We start from the raw sequence: 24,531 nt of genomic DNA on the forward strand, positions 1-24,531 counted from the left end.
TCAAACACTCACTGATGCTCCAGAAGGAAAAAATTATTCGTTAAGAGCCAGGGGTGAAAACCTTTTGAATTTCGAGATCTGGGTAAATTTAAATTATTTTGTCCTCTGGGGAACATGTAAGTATCTTCTGTAGCTTCTAAAGGGGAATACTAAATGAAAAAAAATATAATATTTAGGCAAAATAAGAAAAATGTACACATCCTCATTCAGTTCAAAAGTTTTCACCCCCGTCTCTTAACGCTCGTGTTTTTGCTTCTGGAGCATCAGTGAGTGTTTGAACCTTCTGTAATAGTTGCATATGAGTCCCTCAGTTGTCCTTGGTGTAAAAAGTCAATGTTGGAAAGGGTTCAAATACACAAAAATACTGAAAAAACAAAATATTTGTGGGACCTGAAATATTTTACTGAAGAACAGCTGGCAGTTTAACTGTTCAGGACAAACAATGGACTCACAACCAACTATCAAAAAAATAATTCAGGTAACAGCACAGTATTAAGAATCAAGTGTATGTAAACTTATGAATGGGATCATTTTTATAAATTCAACTATTATTTTTTCTTGTAGACTATATGTAAACGTCTTTTATGTAAAATCTTATTCAGGTCAGTACTGAATAAAAAACAACATGCATTTTGTATGATCCTTCTTACTTTGGTAAAACAACTAACATTTTGCAGATTCTGCAAGGTGTATGTAAACTTTTGACTTCAACTGTAAAGAATCAAGCAAGCAAACAAGCCTACATGCACCTATCCACATATGGTCCTACAGTTTACAATGTCAAAATGTTAAAGGTTTCTAAAAGCAGTGTGGAGACCATCACTGCCAAATGCAAGATAATGAAATCCCCAAAGACTGGTTATCCATCCAAAATGAGCAATGAAGTCCCTGGCCTCTCCTGTTTACTAAACCTATGCCAGAACCTAGTCTTTGCCAGCTAGTACTTTCAGGAGTTTGAGAAGATCTGATGAGAAAAGCATCTCTCTCTTTGGCTTGCAAAAATGCCAAGCACCATTTCTGACGAAAACGCCTCACCTGGCAAAAACCATGAAGTCAAGCAGGTTCATGAAGCAGGAAGCTTTTTATGGACTGGAACTGGGAGATTTGAATGTCTGAAGGAGCTAATTGAATGGAATTAAAACACAAAGACATCTGCAATGGAAACTAGTCACCAGTCAACGACAATGAGCCATACTTTTAGTAAGAACAGGTTTCTGGATGTCTCTAATTGGCACAGTCAAAGCCGAGATTTAAACTCCACAGAAAATGTGTTCAGAGACCTGAAGATTACAGTTCACAGATGATCCACAAAGCATCTGCATGGAGGACACAGGAATAACTGACCAAATCCAGTTCTGCAAATCCAGTAGACGCACAGCCTACTTAAGTCTCGCCGCTGTAATCACTGCCAAAGGCAGCTCTGCAAAAAAATGAATTAAAAACCTGAATATAGACATTAATGGAGGATTTCTAAAAGTGCTCTTTTTATGATTTTTCTATTAAATTTAAAATATGTCAGTGGAAAACAGAATAATTTCCAGGTGAACTGGGATATTTTACACATCACAACGTTCTCATAAACAGTAATGAGACAAACTGGAGAGTCAATGAAGACTTTATGTTTTCCTCCTGGGAAAACTGTGCATTAATCTCACATGTCTCTTTTTAAAAATATGCTCAAACTTGCCAAGATAAAAAGTCTACAACCAAACATCATATCATCTCAATATGAGCTCAAATAATTCTCATGAAATCCTTCCAAGAGCAAATTATCTGAATATTATTTTGAATATTATTATTTATATTCAAAACTGTATATACTCTAAATGTAGACTGTAATGAATTGTCTGATGCAATAAAGCAATAAAATTTGAGGAATAAAATTTTCATCAAAAATTTGGGGTCCTGGGACCCACAAAAAAGAGTTTAGGAAATAAAGTAAAAAATATAAGATAAATAAATTGCACAATAATAATAATAATAAATTATTATTATTATTATTATTATTATTATTATTATTATTACAACAAATATTTTATTCTTTATTATTATTATTATTATTAAAAACAAATTAAATAAAACAGGCCAACATTTATCAGATTGTCTATTACACACACTTTATTATATAAAAATTATGCATTATAATTTCTGACCCTGGACCACAAAACCAGTCACAAGTAACATGGATATATTTGTAGCAATAGCCAACAACAAAACACTGTATGGGTCAAAATTATTGATTTTTCTTTTATGCCTAAAATCATGTTCCATGAAAATATTTTGTAAATTTCCTACCATAAATATATCAAAAATTAATTTTAGTTTAATAATATGCATTACAAAGAACTTCATTTGGACAACTTTAAAGGCCACTTTTCAGACCCTCAGATTCCAAATTTTCAAATAGTTGTATCTTGGCCAAATATTGTATATTTATTCAGCTTTTATATGATGTATAAATCTCAATTTCAAAAAATGGATCCTTATGACTGGTTTTGTGGTCCAGGGTCACATTTAGGAAGTGGGTCCCATACAAAAGGTCATCATTGAGATCAAAAAGCTTAAAAACCCCTTTTCTATTAAAACTCACTCCAAAGCACCCTTCCACCTCAAACAGCATGTATACCTTTCCTAAAAAAAACTTTTGCTAGACATTCATGATTTCTCATGGTTCCTCCACTCTCAGGAGCCGGATGTGGGCATATGAGAATAGCGATTACAATCTGATATTGTTTATTTGGATTATAATGCTCCCAAAGATGCTATCAAGACTTAGCGGGTGCAAGTTAGCATTTGAAAGGTGTGTGGCGGTGGGATGCGCCAGTGAAAATCTGGCATTTAACACATTCTCTCTGCTCTCATTCACCCCTCGTTATTAACATAGAGACTTGGGCCCTGCTAAAGGACAGCACTCGTTAACACTACGGCTTTCTGCTTTTAATGAGGCTCTGACACATAACCACACACTCACATGCAACCAGAAGTCCATACTAATGCATGCATGGCCACCCATGCACGCTCTTACTGCAAAGAGAGCGAAGATGAAAGATTTGAGGAGAAACACATTTCTGACAGGGAGAATGAGCCATTGATCTGTTGCTCACTCATTCTACTGCAGTTACCCACTTCACAGGGATCAAATGCACTGAAGGAATCAACCAAACAGGCTGACATGCAGCAAACCTAACCAATCAACTCTACCAGGGCTGCACACACAGATTCACACAATATTAACAATACTCATCAATCAAAATGGCATTTTTGAAGATAATTTATAGCATTTTCCCATTTGGTTACCTCTAATCTAGAATATTTGGTTATATTCTTGGAATCCAACATCAGCTCCATGTCAGTCCAAACTATTAAACCTCAGACTGGAGCCTGAACCAACCAGCAAGCAAAAACAAGCAAAAAAAAAAACACCCACAATGAGCTACTAATGATTAACAAGTTGCACTGGTCACTAGTACTGTCAGGATCACATGAATTTTATTGTTTGCACATTTGTTCAGCGTACCGCCAGTGGAGAAAAACCATTGTTTTCACTGGCTATAACAGGAAACTGCATGACACTGGCCAAAACACTGCAGATATTCCACATTTGGTTGCCTTCTGCATGGTCTATGGTTGCATTCAATACAGAGTCAATTAAGTCATCATACATGCACTTTATGCTTTTAGACATATGTCCATTTTTGTAATTGCTGCATAAGTGACATTTTATACACTTTTGTTAACCCAGCCATATCCAAGCTATAACTAAAGTGTGAAAATTGTATTTGATCTCAGCTCTCACCTCATGCTCCACACAGCTGTCAATCCCACAATCCCTGCTCAGCTCCAAGGGGTCAAGGTTTGGATAGTTAGCATGGCTCTGTTAGTAACTACGTAGATGTCCTTTGACGTTCATTCAAAATTAGCCTTGTATTCCAATGAAACATCAACAAACATTTTTTGCAATCAACATGTATTACCATTCAAAGGTTTAGGGTAGGGCCCTATGATTTCCAGAATGCAGAAAATGTGGATGGAATCCAGTCATAAAAATGGAATTTACTGTATAACACAGAATGTCACAGAATTTGCCAAAATTTGGATAAATTAATCAAAAGTAGGTCAAAACACTTCAAATCACAATATGGACTAGTATCTGTAAATATTAATGTTTAATTTAAAAAAAAAAACTTTTGAAATAAAGCTATTGTCATATCTTATACACACAGAAAGTAAAAGGTCCTCTTGGCAACCCGTCAAAATAAAAGTTCGGTTTAACTTGAAGAAATTGCAAGAAATATATTACTATTGTACAGTTGAATGTACTTAACACTACTACTACTACTATTACTACTAAACTTATTCAAAAAAATAAATAAATAAATAAAAATAATAATAATAAAAAAAAAATAATAATAAAAAGTTTAAGAAGTTTAACTTTCACTTGATATTATGCCTGGAAAATTAAAATACACAAAGAATTTCTGAAAAAAATGTTTTTTTTTTTTCTTTTAAATAATTAGACATGCTTAAACAGAAACAAAACTTTTTTCAACTTTTAATAAATTGATGGTAAATTCTTGATTTTAATTAATTGCATGCTTTTTGATTTATAACATTTAATATAACCATTAAAAGGTGTCCAGAAAAATTAAAACAGGAATCCAGAAAAATAAATATTTTTAAAAAAAAATAAAATAAAATAAAATAAAATAAAATAAAATAAAATAAAATAAAATAAAATAAAATAAAATAAAATAAAATAAAATAAAAATTTGAGAAAAAAATTCTAAAACTGGGTTCTAGTTTTAGGGTCAATATGTTTTTTGTTTTAGTAAGCATTAAATCAAATAAATAAAAAAAGGATGTTCTTTTTTTATTAAATAAAAGAATCCTGAATTAATGTATATGTATGTATATATATATATATATATATATATGGTTTCCACAAAAATATTAAGCAGCACAACTATTTCAACACTGATAATAATAAGAGCAAATCAGCATATGAGAATGATTTCTAAAGAATCATGTGACGCTGATGACTGGAGTAATGATGCTGAAAATTCAGCTTTGCGTCAGATAAATTTGTTTCTTTTTTAAAATATATTCAAACAGAAATCAGAAAAAAAAACATTTATTAAATAAATGCAGCCTTGGTGAGCATAAGAGATTTTGTTTATAAACACAATTTTTGTTCATAAAAAAAATTTTTTTTTTTACCGACACCAAACTTTTAAATGCTAGTGTATATATCATACATATAGTAGCCTATATCTGTACTGGGAATGCTAACGGATAGCTGTCGCCCGGTACTACAAACAACAAATTGAAAACAGACGCTCATCTTGTCCAGCCATGCATCAAAATCGGCAGCTCTCACCGAAATGACTTCCGGTCACTGCAAATCACATTTAAATGTCCTTAACATGTCACAACTAACCTCAGGTTAAAAATAAATAAATAAATGAAAGCCATGCTTAAATGCAATCAAAGTTCATGCACACCTCCAAATCCTGGCTTTCAATGTGTAAAAAAAGATTAAATATGCCACCTGCAACCGGAACACCTGTATCTGTCCAAAAGGAACAGGTGAGTAACTGCACTTCAACACGGCTCTCTTATATCCATCAGCACCATATGTCGCTCCAGAGGGCCCTGGGGACGCGGTACAATACGCTGCAACCCAACTGACAAGTCTGACAGCCTCACGACAGGCGGGAAAAAGTCCCATTGAATTACAGTAAAGCTCCGATAACACACCCGCCACTGTATCTACCTTTGATTTTCCGTCTCCAAGTAGCCAGTTTTGAAAGTCCGCCGCAGTCACACTAATGAAGACAGGTTGCGTTTAAGAGCACAAAAAAAAAGCGAAAGAGAGGCACGAAAAGAAAGAAACAATCATGTGCATGCTTTAAAAGAGGAGAGAACAGGACAGACAATAAAAGACAGAGAGAGAGAGAGAGAGAGAGTTTGGAGCGCTGACAGAACTCACCGTTTGCTGCAGGTCAGGGATGCCTATGCGGACGACCAGTGTGTTGCCCTGGGGTTCCTCCATGGGGCCGGCCGGCGCTCGGCAAACGTCGGCGTGCGGAGAGCGGGAGATGTCCCCCCGGCTGGTGCTGGAGAGGTGGCGGGGAAGAGGCTGCGCAGGGCGAGAGTAGATGAGGAGAGGGAGAGAGAGAGGCAGCGAGAGAGGGAGAGAGGAGAGGGGGAGGGCAGAGGGGGGCTCAGACGGGAGTTCAGGCTGCTGCTGTGGACGATCTCTGGGCTGGGAAGGCTCATGTTTGCCCGAGCCCGCACTCACAGGCATGCTCTGTGTGTGTGGAGCTCCGACTGCATAGTGCCTCCCTCACACACACGCGCACACACACACGGGGAGCTGCTGGCACACGCGCACACACACGCACCGGCGCAGAGAGAGAGAGAGAAAGAGGGGAGGGGAGATGCAAGAGAGGATTACAGAGAGAGAGAGAGAGAGAGAGAGAGGTTAGATGTGTGCTGTGATTAAGCATTTCAAACCATCAAACCTGCAGGCTATAATGCTGGTTTAACACATTTATCAATGAACAATAAAACAAATCAGCATTAAATAATGAAAAATAATCAGAGTAGCTCATAAAACTATTGTAATGATCTGATATTTGTTGTTTATTACTGCAACAGCTGGAGTCAAATATTTATATGTATCTATTAAATTAATATTTTGTTTCCATAAAAGACCTCTAGCCCAACTAACCAATATACTATAAAGCTGCACTAGTTTTGTGTCTTCATGTCATGTGTCATATAATAAAATTAAACTTAATTTTAATTTTAAATTTACTTAAATGGTTTATTTAAATGGTAAGTGGCAAAAAGTTATTATTGCAAAATATACTCTAAAGGATCATGTGACTGGAGTAATGATGCTGAAAATTCAGGTTTGATCACAGGAATAAATTACTTCTTCAAATATATTCAAATAGAAAGCAGTTATTTTCAATAGTAAAAATATTTCATAGTATTACTGCTGTGTTTTGGATCAAATAAATGCAGGCTTGGTGAGCAGAAGAGACTTCTTAAAAGAAAAACATTAAAAATCTTGCTGTTTAAAAACTTTTGACTGATAGTGTATCTACAAGAAGTTAATCAAGTCTGCAGTTATTTGATCAAAAGTGCAGTCAAAACAGTAATATTATAAAACATTATTACAAATTAATTTTTTTTCCATTTTAATATAATAAATCATATATTTTAATGTAATTATTTACAATAATATATTTTAATATACTTTAAAATGTAATTCATTCCTGTGATGCAAAGCTGAATTTTCAGCATCATTACTCCAGTATTCAGTGTCACATGATTCTTCAGAAATCATTCTAATATGATTTGATTATTTCTTCTTATTATCAATGTTGAAAACAGTTGTGCTGCTTAATATTTTTGTGACAAACCATTATATTTTCTTCAGTATTCTTTGATAAATATAATGTTATTTTATAACATTATAAATGTATTTACTGTCACTTTTGATCACTTTTGATCAGTGTGTCCATGCTGACAGAAAGCATTAATTTCTAAATTAATTTCTTAAAGTTCATACCCCAGTAACTACTTTAAAATTTGGGGTCAGCAATTTTTAATTTAATTTAATTTAATTTAATTTAATTTAATTTAATTTAATTTAATTTAATTTAATTTAATTTAATTTAATTTAATTTAATTTAATTTAAAGACTTATCAAGAATTAGCAAATAAATTTTAGAATATATTAAAAAAAAATACAAAAAAATCTTAATGCTGGTTGAATACTTTTCTGAATGAGCAATAAAACATTATAAAATGTCATATTTGATCACTTTAAAACAATGTGTCCTTGCTGACTACAAGTATTAATTTCTAAATTAATTTCTATAAGTTGTTGTTCATACCCCAGTACCTATATTAAAATTTGGGGCCAGCGATTTTATTTTATTTTATTTTAAAAGAGAAAATAATGAGGACTATAGCACTGGTTGAACACATTTCTGAATGAACAATAAAACAAATTACAGCATTAAATAATGCAAAACAATCACATCAGATATACAAAATAACACCAATGATCTCTTACAGCAGGGCTGTGTGCAATACTTGATTCTGATTGGTTAGTTGTGTGGCGTCGTGTCATTATTTTATATAAATGACACTAAGCTATATAACTGAACGCTGACCCAGGCAACCGATCTCCTACATAACTGTGCTAGTTTCATATTGCCTGTATCGCTCCATACTGTCTTCCCTCTCACATAAAATAAACTCCAATCAATATTTAATGTCAATTCATCTTTTATTCAGTAAACAGCCTTGTAATTTGGATAAGAGGATAATGCACTTTCAGCCAATCATTATCGCAAAATAAACCCATTTAGGGTTTACATTTTTGATAATTGCCAGAATTATACTTTAAAAAAATGACAAGAGAGAGATTTTGAGCGCAAAAGCCAAACCTGTGGGCTTTAAGTCACAATCAGACAGATTACATTCAAAACGATGATATCAGATACACAGAGAATTCTAATGAACTAATAAATCTGATACGTGATAATTGGCAGAGTTACAGTGTAAAAAAGAAGCGGATGAGTGAGAGGAAGAGAGAGAGAGGCTGTTGAACTGCTATTGATTTCAAGCAAATATTGCCTTCACAGTCCACAGCAAAGCATCAGCTACCAACACTATCTGACAAAGTTTGATGTGTTCACACATCGGTGAGTGTCATCTCACGCTGTCAGTGTGTGCGTGTGTGCGTGTGTATCTGTGCGCGTAAATCAACATTTTATCAGGTTGACTGAATACTATGCAGCATGACTAAAGCAGTGCTACTGCATAACATCACAAAACACCTGGACCAATAAATGCTCCAGTATACTAAAACTACAGTATAACACACAAACACACGTGTTAACGGTCTGTCACCTGTGTTCAAGTCAGAAAACAGAAGGAATCCATACATTCTAGCGCTAAATGCACCGAAACAGTACTATAACCGCACATACTGCATGCAAATGCAAGTTAATACATGCAAATGCATGGCACTATGAGCTGGCGTCATGCATTCTTAGTGAATTCCCCTCTCAGCATGCAACCAAATGCAGGCAGACAAAAAGAAACAAATAAAGAAAGCCTGACATGTAATTAGCACAGAGTAAAACAGTTATGGATTCACCACAGGGATCCCCTCCCTCCCATCTCTGTGATGTCATCATGCTGGTGCACTGCTATTGGCGGAATCACTGTCACTGACTCTTTGCTCACATGTTCTCATCTTTATCTCTGTGGGCCAAAATCTGATTGAACCCATGTCATTGTTCCACTTTATTATGCCGATCATCTCAAACTCATCCGCTCCCATGGCACGTTTTCCCTCAGTCTCTTTGTCATTCTTTTGTTATCCTGTTCTCCATTCACTCTGTCTCTTTCACAGTACAGTATTAACTGACTATTTCCTTCAATTTTTCTTGTTCGGCAGCATAATTGCGTGTCTAAGTCTTTCTTGCGTTAACACTCATGGGCATATTGTTTTCTAAACTGTCATTTTCCAGTGTGAACACACACAGAGCTGGGCTGTATGCCGTGCCGCCTCTGCGGGAGGTTAAATTAGCAGACAGGCAGGCAGTAGATGTAAAAACAGTTGAAAGTTTTATAGTGTGCCGCTAATGCTTAAATTCAGTTCTGGTTGAACCACTAGTCAACTTTAAAAGCCATAGTGTCTTCTATATGCTAGTGGAATTTCTAAAAAAAAAAAAAAAGGCAGCTATGTATTTTCATGTATACTATCATGTATACAACCAAGACAAACAGTAATAAATATTATTAAGACGGTTTGTAGGGAACAATTCTCACTATTAACTAGTTACTTATCAGCATTCCTATCATATTGACTGTTCATTAGTACTGATAAAGCACCTATTCTGCATGACCATCTTCTACATCCCTAATCCTACCCAATACCTGAACTTAACAACTACTTTACTAACTATTAATAAGCAGTGAATTAAGAATTTATTGAGGCAGTAGTTAATGGTTTGTTAATAGCAAGAACTGGTCCTTAAAATAAAGTGTGACCAAATATTATTCTACATGTTCTACTTTAATTTTTAAAGAATATAGTGTTATATAGCTAGAGCGCAAGCTAAAGATGACAAAAAATCCTTACAAAAAAAAAAAAACACAAAAACTCATTAATGAACTTACGCATGCTGCAAGGAGCAAAATTAAAACATAACAAAAGCATAAAAATAAAAAAAGCAAAATAAGAGCAAAAATCAAAGCAAAACAAAACAAAATAAGACAAAAATCAAAGCAAAGCAAAACACAACAAAGCAAATCAAAGCAAAAGAAAAGAAAACAAAACAAAACAAAAAGCAAAACAAAACAAAAACTAAGCAAAGCAAAGCAAAAAAACAAAACAAACAAAAAACAAAAGGCAAGGCAAAAAAAAAAACAAGCAAAACAAAGCAAAAAGTAAAAAGCAAAACAAAACAAAACAAAAAAAGCAAAACAAAAAACAAAAGGCAAGGCAAAACAAAAATAAAAAAAAGCAAAACAAAGCAAAAAGTAAAACAAAGCAAAAAGCAAAAAGCAAAACAAAACAAACAGCAAAACAAAACAAAATGGCAAAAGGAAAACAAATCAAGCAAAAAGCAAAGCAAAACAAAAACCAAAAAGCAAAGGCAGGGCAAAACAAAACAAAAAAGCAAAACAAAAAGTAAAGCAAACAAAACAAAACAAAGCAAAGTAGAACAACACAGAAAAGCAAAACTAAAACAAAGCAAAGCAAAACAAAAATCAAAGCAAAGCAAAGCAAAACAAAACAAAACAAAAAGCAAAACAAACAACCAAATTCAGTAATGAACTTATATATGCACACTGCAATGGGGGAAAAAACCCAAAACAAACACACATACAATTCAGCACTATTAAGTGATAAAATATAAATTCACGGTTACAATAAATTTCACTTTTACCAGAACTAGATTCATAAAAAAAGCTGCTCAGTATGTCCCACCCAAACATCTTATTTCAAATGGATTTACACTAGAAAGAAAACTATACATATCAAGTCATTTCAAGCTGTAAAAAATATGTGTCCATTGAAAGCTCAAGGCAGTAAGTAGTAGCTGCTTGAATCACTGCTAGAATCAGCTTTAATCTGAAAATCAGACAACTTCACATGCAATGAGAGAGCAGTCAGGATGATTTAACACACTATACGCAGTGTTTTGAACTTGTGCTAACATGAGCCAACCAACGGCAACATGCATAATGTAGCTTTCACTGCTCGTATGTAAATGATGCCATTTATAATAGAAGATCACATTTTAGAACGTATACAATCATATATATGTTATGAAAGCCTAGTAGCGTCCTGCGTGCAGGCTGAGTTTGATTCTGTTTCAGGTCATTTCCCAATGCCATTCCACGTTTTTTCTCCACCTCATTAAAGAATGTCTTCATCAATAATGACTAAAAATAACATCTGCTATATGACTTTGGGTAGGCATTTCTCAGTGACTGGTGACAGCTCAAAGACAGATTTAACAGAACAACAGGCCTGCACGCATACAGTAAAACAAGCCTGGCGTGTCATGCTAATATCAGCAGAACCCAGCTTCAGTATTTCAAATAAATACTTTATTCTCAATAAAAGACACCTCAAAAGGAACAACTTTCTGAGAAAGCAGCAACAAAACCAAAAAGCCCCCACTGATACCATGAGAGACTCAAACTTTGAGGAAGTTGAGGCAAATCCGCCTGTGATCAGTCGGGCTTGTGCGAGCAGATGAAACTGTCTCACACATCGGAGCCATCTGTGGGCATGCGCACCACTTCCAGATGGAGAATGAGACACATCAGCGACGAACCTCAGTCACCACTGCCGATGTTCACATCACACCACTGCCAGCTGCCCACAACACACAGAACATTCTCAACTGAGCATCTGATGAACATTACATAACTGTTACGCTACTATTATTTATTGTACATTTACACTGCATTATATTTGTTGTTACAAATCACACCTACTATTACATACCCAGGCATTTACATAATTCAGACATTTTTAGTTTTTTAGTGGTGACTGCAAAGGCATAATTATTTATTTTTAGTCTGCATGGATAGAAGAAAACACAGAAATTCATAATTATTAAGCACGCACTTAGATAGATAGATAGATAGATAGATAGATAGATAGACAGATAGACAGATAGATAGATAGACAGATGATAGACAGATAGATAGATAGATAGATAGATAGATAGAATGACAAACAATAGATAGATAGATAGATAGATAGAATGACAAACAATAGAGCAATTGAGCGATAGAACGGTAGAACAGTACATAGATAGACAGATAGATATAGAATAATAGAACGAATGATAAAACGAACAAATTATAAAACAAACGAACGAACTAACGATCGATAGATAGATAGACAGATAGATATGAACGAAAATGAACGAACGAACGATAGATAGATAGAATGATGATAGAATGATAGATCGAATGAACAATGGCTAGATATAGGTAGATAAAATGACAAATAGAACAACAGAACAATGTTAGAATGACAGATCAAACAAACTAACGAATAAATGATTGAGCGAACAAACAAACGGACGAACGATAGATAGATAGATGATAGATAGACTGATAGACAGATAGAACAACAATAGAATGAACAAACTAACTAACGATAGATAGATCATAGAATGATAGATCGAATGAACGATGGATAGATATAGATAGAATGATAAATAGAACAACAGAACAATGTTAAAATGACAGATCAAACAAACTAATGAATAAATGAGTGAACAAATGAATGGACAAACAATAGATGAATGAATGAACGAACGATAGATAGATAGATAGACAGATATATAGAACAACAGAATGATGATAGAATAATAGACTGAATAAACAAATGAACAAACAAGTGAACAATAGAACAGAATTTTGACAAACGAACATACGACAGATAAATAGAATGAACAAACGATAGAACGACAAGACAGACAGACAGATAAAATAACAGAACGAACAATAGAGCAGCAGAACGGTAGAATGGTAGAACGATAGAACGATAGATAGAACGATAGAACGATAGATAGATAGATAGATAGATAGATAGATAGATAGATAGATAGATAGATAGATAGATAGATAGATAGATAGATAGATAAGCTAAAATTAAACTAAAAACAGCCAATAACCTAAACGGTACTGATATATTGTGCATCCCTAGCAAGAACATGCCCTGCTGCCAATCAGTACACAAGTTACCCCATGCTGACAAAACCAATGACAAAACTACTGCAAAACTGAAGTGTCTGTAAGCTGAAAGAAGTCCTACTATCACTAAATTTCAATGATCAAGCTGCTGTCCTGCTCATGTACCAGCGTCCATCTCTAACAGCCGCATCTGTTACAGTTTGCAATACATTCAGGAAACTACATCGCCGACAAGTTTAATTCCAGAGCTGTTACACACTCCACTCGTTTGAGAAGTCTCCAAGGACAGAACAGAAATGAAGGTGAAGGGTAAATAACAGCGAATGCAGTGATGGTTTGCTGTTCGAAGACGCTCTGACTGTTAAACTGATGCATAAAAGTTGCCAGTGTCAGAAAACATATTTCATCTCCATTACATCATACCGCGCCAAAGATAGAGACTATCTATAGACTACAGCCGGCCATTACAGCCTTTACACTTACAACACAAACAACTGTGTTTCCAAACATGTGTGAATGTGTTCGATTTCTCCAAAGCAAATTCTGCTGTATGCAAAACAGGAAATAATAGGAGATTTCACTGGCAGGCAAATTTGGGTTATGGGGTTTTAAATCGCATCCCCCTGCTGGGCGGCTCTACCCAAAATCCTCCCTTGGTTTCTACACAACACAAGATGCTCTGCAGATCGCTCTCACATACAGTCTCCAATGGCTCCCCTTATTTTCAATCCAGCTGTCAAACAAAGTGAATTATTCATGTTCTCACTGTGCACTAGACTTTGCGAACAAACTGGGCAATGTATGCGCATTTTTAACATGGCCGAAGCCTGAACATGTCCAATGTCAGGACTAAACATCTGCCCCGAAACCCCTTGAGGTCTGATCTGGATCGGACCCGGATGTGGATCTAGATCCAGATCTTCAGCTGCACCATAATCCACACCTCAGGGCCTCTGTGGAGTTGCTGATACCAAATAGCGTGAATATTATTGTTAATGTTTTATTTATAACAGCTGGATTCCTTTGATAGCGAATAAAAATTTCATTTTATTTATGTAAATGTATCATCTTTCATGTAAACCCTGCTTTGCAGATCCGTTTACACAACAAAATGCTGTACTTATCAATGTAAGCTAAGCTGATGGGGTTTTTATGTCTGTGTTGGAAGATCTTCTGGGGAAGTTCAAATATCTTGATGTGCTTCTTTATCCCTTTATCCCTTCTGTATATTTACAGAGAGAACGCTGAGGATAAAAACGGTGTGGAAAAAAAGAATCCGAACACTGAGTAAATATCAAAGAGCACAAACAGAAACACACCTCCAGGGTCCCATACGGCACCACAAACATATCACAACAACCTATCTATATACCGGAAATTAATTAAGCCACAAATGAGAAACATCAGTTAATCAGGATCAGAATATTGGAAAATAAATACACTATAGCTCATTAAAGGACAAGCATGTTTGTGACAATTTGTTATTAGTTGTGTGTTTTTTTTTTTAAACAAAACGCTTTCCAAAATATAAATAAATAAAAAAGTTTAAAGAAAGCAAACAACTAAAGAAAAGCAAACACTTGTATATTAATCCATTTGAGATTAACACATCCTACCCAAGTTAAATGCAAGTTCATTTTACATAATATAAATTAATGCCTGAATAATTAAAATAAAAAGTAATGTAATTATGTAAATATTAAACAAATATAAAATTAATATTTATTAAGTACTTTAATACATCTACATATATACATTTATTACATTTATATATATATATATATATATATATATAATTTTTTTTTTATTTAAATTTGGATAAACACCTGGATAATTAATAATACAAATTTAAGTAATTATTTAAATACTACAAACAAAAAAAAAATAAATAAATTAAAAGAGAAATCCACTTCCAGAACATTTACAAAAATTTACTCACCCCCTTGTCATCCACGGCAGAGTAAGACAAGACGAGCGTTTGGCATTGAAAAGTATATAAATTGTCTCATTTTTATTAAAATAACAATTGTTACACTAGATAAGACCCTTTTCCTTGGCAGGGATCGTTTACAACCGCATTTGGGATCGTTTGGAGCCGCTGCATTTTGGAAGTTCAAAATCAGGGCGCCATATCAGCCCATTATATGGGGAAAAATGCTGAAATGTTTTCTTCAAAAAACATAATTTCTTTACGACTGAAGAAAGAAAGACATGAACATCGTGGATGACAAGGGGGTGAGTAAATTGTTTGTAAATTTTTGTTCTAGAAGTGGATTTCTCCTTTGATATTTCTTAAGTACTTTTATACATATATATATATATATATATATATATATACATATATATACACATATATATTGTTAATGGGAAAAAATGTACTTTGTTACTTAGTAGTGCATATATATATATATATAAATATATAAATATATAAATATATATATTTAGCCATATTGCTAGTAGTAAAACAAAGCAATATTTATGAAGTACTGTGCATATATATATATATATATATATATATATATATATATATATATATATGTATATATATGTATGTATATATGTATATATAATAAAAATGTCAATTGAAAAAAAGTGCAATGATTGTGTGGTAAATTATCGTCATCATATTCTTCTTCTTCTTATTATTATTATTATGGTTTGTTCATACTTGAATGACTTTTGAATGAGTCTGGGCTCCATTTGGGCCCCAATCAATAATGTGGACATGATACTGTACTTCATTAGTCTTGCTTATATTAGAAAGACTGGAAAAACAAACACACATACTGTAGATAAAGCCCATTTATGAGTGTGAGTGAGTGAGTTATAGGGCCAGTGCCACTGACAGAGCAGGAGAGCATGAGATGCCTCTTATCGGATCAAACAAAGAGCCAATAAGCTTAATGAATTCCGGGTGAGCTGTGAGCCACCTATTCTCTAAAGGAAGCTGATTGGAATCAGACTGTCGTTCTGAATTATCACTTCATTTGAGCTTCACACTCAGGTAGTGAGAAAACCTCACCCGGCAGCGCTCTGAAACTACAGTGGGTGAAATTGTTTTGTGCCTGTGTTGTCCGCAAATACTCTCTAGAAGCACAACCTTATGAAACAGTATCTGCCAATGTTATTCAGGCTCTACACAGTTTATGAGGAGATATTGTTTCTCTAGACATTTCTGCCTCTCAAAAGGAGGATGAAATTTGCACTCTCTGACACGCTTTAGGTTCGCACAAACCGTAAGCCTTTCTAGCAAATCAAACAGGAACAAAAACAATAAATGTAACCTGATTATGTTTATAAAGATGTCCCCACAAGAAATGACGGAAATCATTTCAAAGTCTTTACATTGGCCTCCCAAAATGAGACACAGTGAAACCTGAGCTGATTTACAGTTAAAAGCCGTTCCCAAAACAAGTTACAATCTGATTGGCTGGATTTATGCAATTTCCGTTGAGTCAGAATGCTTTATCAGCCCCATGAGAATCAAAGACATGCTTACAATGTAGCACGTTGCTACGGCGAGCACTTCCGAGGAAGAACTGGTAGCTAGAATTACCAAATTTCAAAGTGTTTTATTTAAGACACTTAGTAAGATAACAAAGCTCATTTGCTGTTTATTCATAACCTTGCATGTGTCCTAACCAGCTACAATTGCAACATCCACTAAAATAGTTTTTTTAATAATTTCTTCTCATTGGTCCAAATTTTTGCTCTAACTATTAAACAACAGTGCTGAATGTATAAACACAGGATGCTATTACAGTTTTATTAATCCTTAGAGTTTATATAATAATATAATATAATATAAAAAAAAAAAACAAGTAGGACTTTAATAATGCTTCTACACAAAATAAAATAATATAACATATAAAAAAAGATTAAAGTTTTAATTCTAGTTTACAATTTTTCAATCCCCAGATACAAATGGCAAGTAGGACTACAATAATGCTTCTACACAAAAATAAATAATAAAATAACACATAATATATTAATATATAGGGATTAATACAACTGTAAAGTAGATTTTTATTTTATATATTTTTAATTTAATATATTATTTATTGTATGTATTATAATATATTATATTACATATGTAGAATCTCTAGAGGATAATCATGTAATTATTAAACTAGAGATTAAAAAAAAATATATATATAAAATAAAAAAACGTAACTATTTAAATTCTAATGTTATTAATTCATATATATTTTATATATATATATATATATGAAAAAAATAAAATAAAATTTGTAATTCTAATTTTATTGATCCCTCGAGGGAAATTACAAGTAGGACTACAATTGTGATTCTACATCATAATATTTGAATAAAATTGAAAATAAAATGATATAATGTATTTCAATTTAAATATTATACTTCTACACAAAATAAAATTGTATATATATATATATATATATATATATATATAATTCTGAAACTACATATATATTAAATCAAAAATATATAAAATAAAATTACATTTTAAATTTAAATTTACAATTTTATTAATCCATAGAGGTGATTCCATGCAATTAAACACACACACACACACACACATATATATATATATATATATATATATATATATATATATATATTATATGAAAATTACATGAAAATATGTACAATTGACAATAAATTAATCAATTAAAAACAAATAAATATTTTAACAACTATATTAATCCCCAAAGGAAACTTAATCTATAAAGGTTCTCTAAAAAAAAAGAAAAAACCTAACCAAATATAAATACACTAAATTAAAAACTAAAAACAACTTTCAGAAATTAACAACAACAACAACAAGTCACACAGGGCAACAGCTCAAATTAAAAATATAAGGGATGTGTATCCCTCATCTCATCTCCCACACTCAATGCTTGATACTTCATAAATAAAAATAAAGTGTCACTTTATTATACTAAAGTGACTAAACAAGACTGGAGACGTCCACCAGAAGCTGCTACCAAAACCACACAGCCAATTACCGCCTTCCACTCCACACTCAAACACACAACAGCGCAACACCTTGAAGACACGTATCACTTCATAGGAGTGCCACTTTCTTGCCAAATGATTTGTTAAAGCCCTCACCTCTGGGGTGCTTCAAAGGCAAGCAAGCTAGAGCAAAGTGGCACGCTCCCATCTAAAGAGATTGACAACTGGAGAAAGAACACTGTCTTATGGAGAAGAGTGAGTGTGTGTGTGTGTGTGTGTGTGTGTGTGTGTGTGTGTGTTGAGTTAAGAACAGCTCAGACAGGTTCATTTCATGCTTTCTGCCCTTCCTCTTCTTTGGCTGTTGTGCCATCCTGTGTCTTTCAACAGCAAAACACACACACACACACCTGAAGACTGCACAAAGACACACTTAAGCTGAGCTGAGCCTTGGTGTTCCTAGAAATGATTTTGCAGGGAAGAATGTGTTCATTTTGAACATGGTGTGTGTGTTTGAGGTATGTTATGTGTGTATGCTTGTAATTATGAAAATCAAGTAACAGCACAATATAATTATTTATATATATATATATATATATATATATATATATATATATATATATATAATACAGCTGTGATGCAGTAAATTGATCAAAAGTGGCAGTAAAAATAAGTGTTTCATTAGTAAAGATTTATATTTCAAATAGATATTAATAGAAAATCAGCATATGATGAATTCAGCTTTGCATCACAGGAATAAATTAAATGTAAAAAATACATGAACATAGAAAACAGTTACTTTCAATTGCAATAATATTTTGTTTATAAATATAAAAAAAATGTTGTGTATATATCCCATTTAAAAATTTGACACAAATGTTTTATAAAATTCATCAAAAGTGACAGAAAAAAACATTTGTAACATTACAAAAGATTTCTGTTTCAAATAGATCAGCATGTGATGCTGAAAATTCAGCTTTGCATCACAGGAATAAATAAAACTTTAAAATACATGAAAATAGAAAACAGTTATTTTAAATTATAATGATATTTCACAATATTTCAGTTTTTACTGTATTTTTTCAATACCTATGTACTATAATATTGATTATAAAATATAAAATATTGTCTGATTAATAATAATACAATGTAACTTCAAGGTAAATTGCAAGTGCTTTTCCCTTTCTGTAATTTTTGTTGTTGTTGTTGTTGTTGTTCTACAAAACATCTACTAAATTAATTAATTATTATATTTTAAAATAAAATACTTCTTCATTTAACATTATTAATTTCTATCACTAAAATGTCTCATGTATTTTTACAGCACTGAAAATACAAAGCACAAACATGTGGAGTTTTTTCAAATTTACAAATTATACTTAATTTTATATAATATAATATAATATAATATAATATAATATAATATAATATAATATAATATATATAATTTTTTCAAATGGCAAATTTTGATGAAATAATCTAAAAATATTTCTGAAAATGTCCTAAAAATATTACTAACCCCTTTTTGTTTAGATAAACAAACACTAATATGTACCTTTTAACAACTGACACAAATAATTTAAATAAATTAAAAGAGAATTAAAATAAATGAATTCAATTAAATTAATTAAAACTAAAATCATAAACTGGATTGTGTAAAAAAATAAAATCTGTAAAAAAGGGGGGGAACAATGTACTGTACACCAAAGGATTTTTCTCATATTTATTTTTTACAGTGTTTTACCAGTATTTTGAACGTTACGCTGCATTGCTTTTTAAATTAATGGATAATGTCCTGTGTAATGAGCTGCCAGTACTTCTGTTATTTTACGGATTTATTTATTTTAAAGTCAACTTGTGCAAAACTGGTGCCACTGTGCAGTGAATCTGCTACCCCTTCAATTGTGGACGAGGCTGATTTGTCTCAGTGAATCAGATTTGTAGATCGGAACCAGTCTAATCCTGATTAGTCTAGTCTGTTCTGGCTTCTGCCATCTAATAGGATGTTGTTTCTGGCTCTGCTGTTCTTTGGGAGATTTATAACTCCATACTGTCTGCCTGGATATTCATATACACACACACATTCAATTTCTGTTTTCTATCTTTAAACGATCAACTACGCTTCAGGGAGAAAAAGACATATTAATTTTATATTGCACTGAAGAAAAGGCTGTAGAATAGCAGAAGAACTGTCATTGTGAGACTGTGCGCCATCCTTCATGTGGCGTGAGATATTCAGGCAAAGACCCCGTATACCAGAGGCACTAGAAATGCCTGTAACCAAACAGAATACCAAGTGTTTACTTACGCAGTGTTTTTCTATTCTCAATGTATTCAGCTATTCACAAAGGTGGGAGTCAGACTGAGGGAGAAAGAAAGGAAGAGAGAGATGAATAAGAGATCCCTGCGGACGCTGCACTGATATTAATGAGAGCCCTGGTTATTATTGCGGCCAATTTCCTCATCCAATCAGATCGTCTGCTTGCAGAGTGCTCAGGGTTTCCCCTTGAAAGCAAGCAGTACATCACAGACCTACAGAGACTATTGGCTTTTACAGCACCAGTGACCCATCAACCTGAGGACACACACACAAACACGCATCAGGAAGAGTGTTCAAAGAGAGGTTTAAATGCCAGTGGTGCTCAAAGTGTGAAGGCTTCCCTTCTCAAATTTCATTCAGCTTCTCACATTGAAATCTGCTGCACTGATGACACATGTAAGAACCAACGATGTCCATGTGCAGATGTGACTCCTCCCCTTCTCCTTATATGGCCAAATACACTCACTGCAAACAAAGATGCTCTGCCTAACAAAGAATCATTAATTATTAATCATTAATATTTTAAAAAGCCATTTCTATTAAAATGTATTATTATAGAACTTAAGTACATAGGACAAAAAAGTTGATTATTATAGTTGGTAACACTTTAAATTAGGGAACACATATTCACTATTAATTAAGAATTTTCCCTCATTTAACTACTCATTTGCTCTTTATTAATAGTTAAGATCAAAGTTCAGATATGTGGTAGGACTAAGGGGCCTAAAATATTAGACATTAATATGTGCTTAATAAGTACTAATAAACAGCCAATATGCTAGTAATATGAATGCTAATAAGCAACTAGTTAATAGTAAAATTTGCCCTTAAAAACAAATATTGAGTATGATAAATGAGTATGAAATATAATATTGATTATAAAATATTAATAATAATACAATATACTACAATATACCGTCAAGACTACAAATGTTGTCTCCTTTAAACAAAATCGCAAGTGCTTTTCCCCTTTTATTTATTTATTTATTTATTTTTTACTTTTTTTGGACAAAACATCTGCTAAGCTAATAAATGTAAACAATTTTCTTCATTAAACAGCTTTTTTTTAAACTAAAAAGCTTCATGTATTTTTACAGTACTTAAAATACAAAGGACAAAAATGGATTTTTTAAATGACAAATTATACTTAATATAATATAACATAATATAATAACATATTATTTATTGTTTATTATAATAAATAAATATAATATAATATAATATAATATATTTATTGTTTATAATAATATAATATAACATAATATAAAAAGAAAGTCACTAAAACCTTCACTTCAAGGCTAATATTGTTAGTTCCTTTAAACAAAATTATGTTTTCCTTGTTTGTTTTATTTTGTTTTATTTTATTATTTTTTATTTTTTTATTTTATTTTTTGGACAAAACTAAATTAATACCTGTAAATATATTCTCTTCATTTTGAAACACCATTTTTATAATTATATCATTATATAATTTTATAATATAATACAATATAACATAATATAATATAATATAATATAATATAATATAACATAATATAACATAATATAACATAATATAATATATTATAATATAATATAATATAATATAATATTTTTTATAGTGTTTTATAATTTTTTTTAATGACAAATTATTGAAAACAAATGATTGAATAATATTATTCATTGTTCATAATTATATAATATAATAAATATAATATAATTAAAAAAATAACAAAATATCTACTAAATGAATAAATGTAAATATTTTTCAGCATGTAACATTATTACACGCCATTTGACACCAATATTGATTAGCAATCAGAAATTGAGAACCATTGATTGAAGTAAAAGTACAAGCAACCGTGAAACCTTATGAATAGAGTCACAGCCTTGTGGATTTCAGCAGGACTACTGCGTGTGATTGGCCAATCAGAAGCCAAGACTGGAATTGCTCTTTTTATAACTCTCCAGTGAAACTCAAATGCAGAAAGGGAGCAGGTGGCATTTTAATCGCAGGCTTGTAAATAAAAATAAATCTAATAATCAACTTGGCAAATCCTGTGAAATAATGAGAAGAAGTATTTTATTTAACTGGAGGAATATTTATTTATTACACTTCAGATATCAGTGGATCCAAATACGTGTGTGTGTGTGTGTGTGTGTTTTGGTTCTGGCTGGTGTCCCATATCCATGAGAACGTTCTGAGGTGAAATGTGCCCATAATGAGATTAGTAAAGAAAAAACAGCTCCATAAACTGCAGCCCATTCAGGCCAGAGAGAGTAAAACACACACTTTCTATTCTCTCTCTCTCTCTCTCTTTCTCACACACACACACACACAATACACAAGGTATAAGAGCTGTAATAGAAAATAGGCCTGTAAAACACAGCTGCAGATAAAGATCAGGGCGGAGTATCAAGGTGAGGACAGATTATTAACTGCTACTACATCAATTGTACAACTCAATTAAACATCTGTCAGACTGCAGCGTCTGCACATCTACACTTCTTTTGTTCAGGAGAACGAGGCTGTAAAATCTATTTAGGCAGGATGATTTAATATTTTGTACTTCAATAATGAAGCACAGGTACAAAATGACAAGAAATATAATGAAGATGTTTTAAGAATGTTCACAGTTATTATTATTATTTTTTATTTCTGCAGTCAGAGAATGTCACAACATCAAAGCTATCCTAGTGTGAATTAAGCATTTATTTGACAATGAGCGGTCAATCATATTCTCAAACTATGCATGGTGGGTTTTCTGCCGGAATGTGCCACGTAGGGACAGTAGGTCTCAGATGCATGAAGATGGTAAATCGACATGTTCTGGTCTCAAGGTTAAATGAGCGTTCTCGGTTCAATACAAGTTAAGCTCTATTGACAGCATCTGTGGCATCTTACCGGTTAACAATGAAAATAACTTCAGTTCGGCTCTCAGGTTGAAAAGGCAAGCAAAAATTATGTGTATAAAATTGCATCTATGAAGGGCGTCTATATGGAAGACACTGTGCTGCAATAAACTGCTTTGAAAGTATAGCCAATATTTAAACACTTGTCATGACCATGAAATGCAATAAACACAGATACGTTCATACAATAAATATAAGAACGGTAGAAAAGATTCTCTGCTTACATGTAACAAACTCATATGTGACCATGGACCACAAAACCAGTCATAAGGGTTTATGTTTTAAAACTGATATTTATACATGAAAGCTGTATAAATATCAGTTTGAAAGCTGAATAATTAAGCTTTCCATTGATGTATTGTTTGTTATTTGGCCGGGATACAACTATTTGAAAATCTGAGGGTGCAAAAACAAATCACCTTTTAAATTGTCCAAATGAACTTAACAATGCATTTTACTAATCAAAAATTAAGTTTTGATATATTTACGGTAGGAAACATACAAAATATTTTAATGGAACATGATCTTTACTTAATATTCTAATGATTTTTGCCATTTAAAAAAAAATACAATTTTGATCCACACAATATATTTTTGGCTATTGCTATTGCTATATTGCACAATACTGGTTTTGTGGTCCAGGGTCAGATATTTATTGCATATTTAGACATTCATGCTTTAGACACCTTTACAACAGATTAGATAACTGTCATTAGTACTTTAACAAACATATCAATCATATTTCTGCTTCAAAAGCATTTGGAATGTCTTTCCCTATAGACTTTATTTGCAGAAGCATTATTATAAAAACAAATTTAGTTTCACGCTGAAATGAGTGTACCTGGTAATCGACAGCATGCCACAGATGATGTTAATACAACTTCTATTAAACCCAGGTCATTCCTTACAAAATGCACCATATCAGCTTTTCCTTTCAGAAGGAATAATGGGAACTCAGCAATTTCTGTGGCAGCTTCATTTGAATCTAATCATGCACCAAATACTGCTGTTAAAGGGATAGTACCCAAAAATGAAAATTATGCCATGATTTACTCATCCTCAAGCCATCCTAGGTGTATATGAATTTCTTCTTTCGAATGGATACAGTCGGAGAAATATTAAAGAATGCC

The 24,531-nt window shown here is 32.7% G+C and overlaps 1 protein-coding gene across 1 annotated transcript in view; it reads right to left on the reverse strand.

Moving 5' to 3' along the window:
• shank3a (SH3 and multiple ankyrin repeat domains 3a) overlaps window positions 1–24,531 on the reverse strand; it is a 290,274-nt gene that overhangs the window by 198,376 nt on the left and 67,367 nt on the right. Inside the window, 1 exon segment of the mRNA XM_051134506.1 lies at window positions 5,990–6,376. Coding sequence (XP_050990463.1) covers window positions 5,990–6,307 — 318 coding nt within the window. The 5' untranslated portion in view covers window positions 6,308–6,376.

The sequence above is a fragment of the Labeo rohita genome, chromosome 18 (assembly GCF_022985175.1).
Source record: "Labeo rohita strain BAU-BD-2019 chromosome 18, IGBB_LRoh.1.0, whole genome shotgun sequence".
NCBI lineage: Eukaryota > Metazoa > Chordata > Actinopteri > Cypriniformes > Cyprinidae > Labeo > Labeo rohita.